Source organism: Xyrauchen texanus, chromosome 24 (genome assembly GCF_025860055.1).
Source record: "Xyrauchen texanus isolate HMW12.3.18 chromosome 24, RBS_HiC_50CHRs, whole genome shotgun sequence".
In the NCBI taxonomy this organism is placed as follows: Eukaryota; Metazoa; Chordata; class Actinopteri; order Cypriniformes; family Catostomidae; genus Xyrauchen; species Xyrauchen texanus.
The window spans coordinates 21,956,130-21,962,129 of NC_068299.1; the positions used below are offsets into that span (position 1 = coordinate 21,956,130).

At 38.8% G+C, this 6,000-nt stretch overlaps 1 protein-coding gene across 1 annotated transcript in view; it reads right to left on the minus strand.

Annotated features, from left to right (window-relative positions):
* Nucleotides 1-5,148, minus strand: part of LOC127617683 (melanopsin-A-like) — a 40,122-nt gene extending 34,974 nt beyond the window's left edge. Inside the window, exon 1 of the mRNA XM_052089726.1 lies at nucleotides 5,134-5,148. Coding sequence (XP_051945686.1) covers nucleotides 5,134-5,139 — 6 coding nt within the window. The 5' untranslated portion in view covers nucleotides 5,140-5,148. The remainder of the gene's footprint in view (nucleotides 1-5,133) is intronic.
* Between the last annotated feature and the right edge of the window lie 852 nt (nucleotides 5,149-6,000).

Below are 6,000 nucleotides of genomic sequence, written 5' to 3' on the forward strand. Positions count from 1 at the left end.
TACTTGTGTACTATTATTTGTACAGATGAATGTGGTACCTTCAGGCATTTGGAAATTGCTCCCAAGGATGAACCAGACCTGTGGAGGTCCAACATTTTGTTCTAAGGTTTTGGCTAATTTTATTTTATTTTCCCATGATGTAAAGCAAAAAGGCACTGCGTTTGAATGTAGGCGTTAAAATACATCCACAGGTACACCTCAGTCTGTTCAACAGCATTAAAGATATTTTTAGCTATGGATATACAAAAAAAAGGCCCAGAATAGAGAACTAAATAAGATTACGGTCATGAAACTTGTGGAAATATTTTGCATGTTAATGTGGGTATGGCATATTGATAGGATCATTGTCTTAGCGGACTAGATCCGCTAACGCTGCTGCTGCTGCAGACTAAGTGTAACTACTAGAAAATACAAAGACACACTGAGTTAGCATGTGGACATGCTGCTGCAAAATTAAAAAAAAATGCAAGTCATGCTGCATCGAGCATGTATGAAATGCTGCTGCAAAAATAGATATGACAAACAATCCCTATGTAACAGAGGAGAGGAGAGGTGTGGAGAGGAGAATACAGCCTCAGAAAACAGAAATGTAAGTGGCACATATTATCAACCTGTATTACCTTCTTCATTTTGTAATAAATGCATTTGCAACAGTATACAGTTATTGTGTAGAAAATGTATTAAACACTGTCATTATAAAACACTGTATGAGAACAGAACCAAACATTCTCAGAAATGTCATCATTGCTTTAAATGAAATATCAAGTCAGGAATGAATGAGGGGTCTATTAGATAACTTTTTAAACACAAATGGAAAACTAATTTTTGTAGCTATTTGTTTTAAATTTAGAGTTCGTTTTAATCCACTGAAGAGATCCTTGTCCCCATAAAATGTGTGTTTCAATAATGAGAGTAACCAGAGTACATTAATCAGCATTGAAACAACAGCCATATCCTGTTACTTAAAATCAAATACAGATTCAACAAGCTCCATGCACCTAAGCTGGCCATTATTAAGTAGGTTCAAACCAATTCACTAAACACATTATTTTTCCATTAGTTTAGTTTTCAATAATGTTTTTTCCTCAGATGAAATAACTTAACTCTCCAAAAATGATCCATATGCAAACAGCAGTTGATTCAACTTCACACGTTGCATCTTATTGGCAGCATGAAGACTCTTCATATTGATTAGATTACACAGCAGAGAAAAGTGCAGTAATTTAAAACCAATATAACCACATGTCCCTTTAGATTTTAGAAAGCATATAGATCCACTGATGATGATCAAGCTGCTTGCATGGTCTTTTTGCAGATTATGATAAAAGATAAAGGCTTTTGCAAGCCTTTAAATTGCCTTTGGAGTTTATTTGGACAGTATATTCCAAAGGACACCATAAAGGTACATTCTTAGAGATACCTTAAATGTTCTTCAACAAAACTCTTAAAGAGCCATTTTTGGCTGCAACATGTTCTTGAGTTGTCTATATGGTTCTTTGAGAATTTAAAAAAAAAGTGCTTAGTTTTTCATTTTCATAGGTTCTTCAGTTCAGTGTTTTGTTTTCTGTGTTCTTGAAAGCATCAGTAGGCTTACATAAATGGTTTTCTAAAGAACTAGAGAGTAAAACATTCTTTGAGAAACATAAAAAGCTTTGGAGCACAACAGAGAGAAACTATGGACTATGTAATATGTGTGGACTTATGCATATTGACATTACCTCCTCAAGTACTCTTTCTCTCCCTTCCCCGTAACATCGTGCTCGCTCTGATTAGAAAGACGACAAAACAAAACACAAAAGTGTCAGGTGATCCACCAGCACAAACGCTGCCCTAAGAATGACCCATCTACTTCTATATTTTCAGATGACTGGACAAGACAACATTGCTGAAAGATATTGACCCATGGTTGGCTGGTTTGGAGGATCAATAGCTCCACATTGATGTGTCTTAATAAACATTTGCTGCCTGACAACAAACATGAGGAACAATAATGTTTAAAAGCATTTGAAAGATGAAAGCATTGCTCAGCATCACTGATGTGTAAAGGACGTCTCTTTGATTGACAGAATCTTCTAGTTACAACAAGAGTATCACCTCTTGGTTTTCAGAGAATATACTGCATCTTTATTGTTATGGGTTGCCATGACACACAAATTACCTTACAGGGGTGATGAATACACGATACGTGCCGCGGTGCCATACCCATCGAGACTCGAGTCTGAAGCCAGTGCTGAAGTGGTCTCATATGCATCAACCCCAGAGGCACGACAGCCGCGGAGGATGCCATATGCCCCAGGAGCCTCTGGAATTGTTTTAGAGGAACTGTTGTGCCTGGCTTGAATAAGGTGAGGCATTTCAGCACCGACTGCATGCGCTCGTTGGTGAGGCGCGCTGCCTAGACTGAGTCTAACTCCATGCCGAGAAAAGAGATGCTCTGAACCGGGGCGAGCTTGCTCTTTTCCCAGTTGACCTGAAGCCCTAGACGGCTGAGGTGCCTGAGCACCTGGTCCCTGTGGGGGAGTATGTGGATGCCCACTTCCCTTAGTGGGGCAAGGGCTGCCAGTGACCTTTGTGAAGACGCGAGGGGACAGGGACATGCCGAAGGGGAGGACCTTGTACTGATATGCCTGGCCGTCGATCGCGAACCGTAGGAAGGGTCGGTGTCCAGGCAAGATAGAGACGTGGAAGTTCACGTCATTCAGGTCTATCGCTGTGAACAATCTTCATGCCGGACGCAAGTTAGAATGTGTCTTTGCGTGAGCATTTTGAACGGGACTTTTTGCAAGGTAGATCCAACAGCATAAGCTCTAAAGAGTTGATCGCACAACCGCTCGACTCCGAAGAAGAAATCTGAAAGTACAGAGGCATGATTCCCTCCCTTTATACCCGTATGTCCTGGGGAGGGACATGCAAATTCTGTCTGCCAAGGTTCAGAGGTAACCGAGGCCTTCAAGAAAGTCCCCTAGTGTCGCTTCGCTCGACACAACGTTGAAGTGAGTGACAGACGGGGAACGCTCATTACAATAAACTTTGCATGATAATTAGCTATGATTTGTTTTAAAGGGTTCTGCATCAACATGGTTTCAAAATGTGTATCTTAGTAAGCCAACACCAAAATGCTGTTTCTTGAAAATGTGGCGCATCGCATTCTCCATCCAGCCATCTGCTGTGAAGAGCAGAAAATGCTTTTACAAGAAAGACCCAGTGTTTCACTCAAGCAGACAGTCTGACACTTCATCTGCAAATGCATGCTTTGACCTATGAAGTGAATGCAGCTCATTGCAGAACTAGAACAAGGAAGAAACTGAAGACCTTGCTTTTTCTCACCTTTGCAGCTAAAGTCAATTTACTGATAGACCTCCTGACCTTAGCATGTTACTTTGCAAAAAAAGGGGGAAAAAGGCATTCCATGTGGAAGCAGTTGACATGGTTTATATATATATATATATATTTTTTTTTTGTATTCTGCAGTAACCAAGAATAATACTTCTATTACTTTTCCTAACTCAACACACACACCTAATTGTACCTAAACTTGAATGACCTTCTTAATTACATAATTTAGTGAAATTATCTACATACTTTATCTTATGTACCCAATTTATTACTTTCATACTTACATAATTTGCTTTTACCTTTTACATATTTATGTACCTTTCTAACAGACATACACTCACCTAAAGGATTATTAGGAACACCTGTTCAATTTCTCATTAATGCAATTATCTAATCAACCAATCACATGGAAGTTGCTTCAATGCATTTAGGGGTGTGGTCCTGGTCAAGACAATCTCCTGAACTCCAAACTGAATGTCAGAATGGGAAAGAAAGGTGATTTAAGCAATTTTGAGCGTGGCATGGTTGTTGGTGCCAGACGGGCTGGTCTGAGTATTTCACAATCTGCTCAGTTACTGGGATTTTCACGCACAACCATTTCTAGGGTTTACAAAGAATGGTGTGAAAAGGGAAAAACATCCAGTATGCGGCAGTCCTGTGGGCGAAAATGCCTTGTTGATGCTAGAGGTCAGAGGAGAATGGGTCGACTGATTCAAGCTGATAGAAGAGCAACTTTGCCTGAAATAACCACTCGTTACAACCGAGGTATGCAGCAAAGCATTTGTGAAGCCACAAGGATATCTCCAAAAATGCTTCTACACAATGACTTCAGACCAACTGCCTTCTTGTTGCTAAGGAACTGACACAACCTTATTAGTGTCATGAACTTCAAAATAACACAGAGAAATCCATTGTCTTCTCACTGTGTGTGGTTATGTGAATTTTGATTGTCAGTGTTTGGAGGATAAGGAGTAAAATCATCTTAACTCTTTCCCCGCCAAGTGTTTTATGAAAAAACGCTTCCCCGCCAAACACGGAATTTTCCGGGTTTCCGTGTTTTAGGTGTTATACGGTAAGGAAGACCCCTCCGCATGTTTTGAAAGAGTACGCAACTCTTTGATCAAAGAAACAGACTGCGATCGTCTCAAACATGAAGAAGTGGAGTATGAGAAGCTCAAAATATCAGACATAAACATGCCTTTTTCTCAGCTTTTTGTCTGAAATGTTGTTTTTTGACAAAACCGACCTCTGTTCAAGTCGCAATAAAAAAAGAACAAATGAAGATAAAATAAAATCGTTTTTTTTTTGCCTAAAAGCAGAGGCTCAGATCTTTATTGTGATATATATATATATATATATATAGCATCTTCATATATTCATGGAAGAAAATATTCTGCGGGCCATTAAAGTTTAGCGAAAATCGTCAAAAACCCTGGCGGTGGCTGGCAACTTTTTTTAAAAACGCTGGCGGGGAAAGAGAGGACTCATGTTGGGTCAACGTTAACATAAGAGTGCTTCCCTTTGTGATCAGACAGCAGGAAAGAAATCATACAAACAATCAGAACACAGCACGACCCCCACATCAGCAGTGAGACAACCAAAAAATGAAAATATCGACCCCAAATGAGCATATCAACATTGGTACATAAACAGATCATTTCAGATGAGCCCTGTCATAGATACATCACTCTATTTACCCTATTTGACGTCTTCCTGCTGGAGCTTTGGGCTGCTTTACAAGAACTAGTGACAAAGGGATAGATCACCCTAAAAAATACAATCTCATAATTTACTCACCCTCATGTTGTTCCAAATCTGTACGCTTCCTTTTTCTTTTGTGGAAAAAAAACGAATATGTAAAAAAAAAAAAAAACGAATCCCACGAGTCACATGTAGATCATAACTAGAAAATACATATTGTCTATAGAAACTTCTATTACCTTTAAGATTTTAATAAACTTACATTTTCAGCCCTGGAAATCACAATTTTAAAGGTGTGCTTAGTCTTTATGTTTGCTGACACCTAGCGGCGTAGATGCAGCATCATGCGTTTTCAGTTACCATGCCATTGCAAAAAGCACTTCTCGCAGTCAACCCTGGTTTCAAGGTTATTGAGAAAAAGCTGATAATATTGACTGTTTATATGATCTCAACATGGCGGCAATCACGAATGTGCGATCAGCACCAATTGTCATTCACAAGGTACAAGGTGGAGGTAAATATGCATAGCTTGAGGTGCATGTGTAACAGGATAAAAAAAAAATATATTTAATTTAAAGTTTTAATGTGTGAATTCCATAAAATAAGGCATTTGGTTTTATTAATTGGGGTTCGAGGGCTTCCCACCTGTGGCTGTTTATGGTACTGCAGACATTGTATTTTGTCCGTCTTCTCTTACCGTACTGCAGCAGATTCAGTGTAAATGCTGTAGGTATGTACGGTTATTTGCACTCTAACTCAATAACAAAATAATTGTGATAACAATATGTTTTAAGTTAATCTTTTCGACGCAGTTGCTTGCATAAATGGATTTGAACATACAGGTCCTTCTCAAAAAATTAGCATATTGTGATAAAGTTCATTATTTTCCATAATGTAATGATAAAAATTAAACTTTCATATATTTTAGATTCATTGCACACCAACTGAAATATTTCAGGTCTT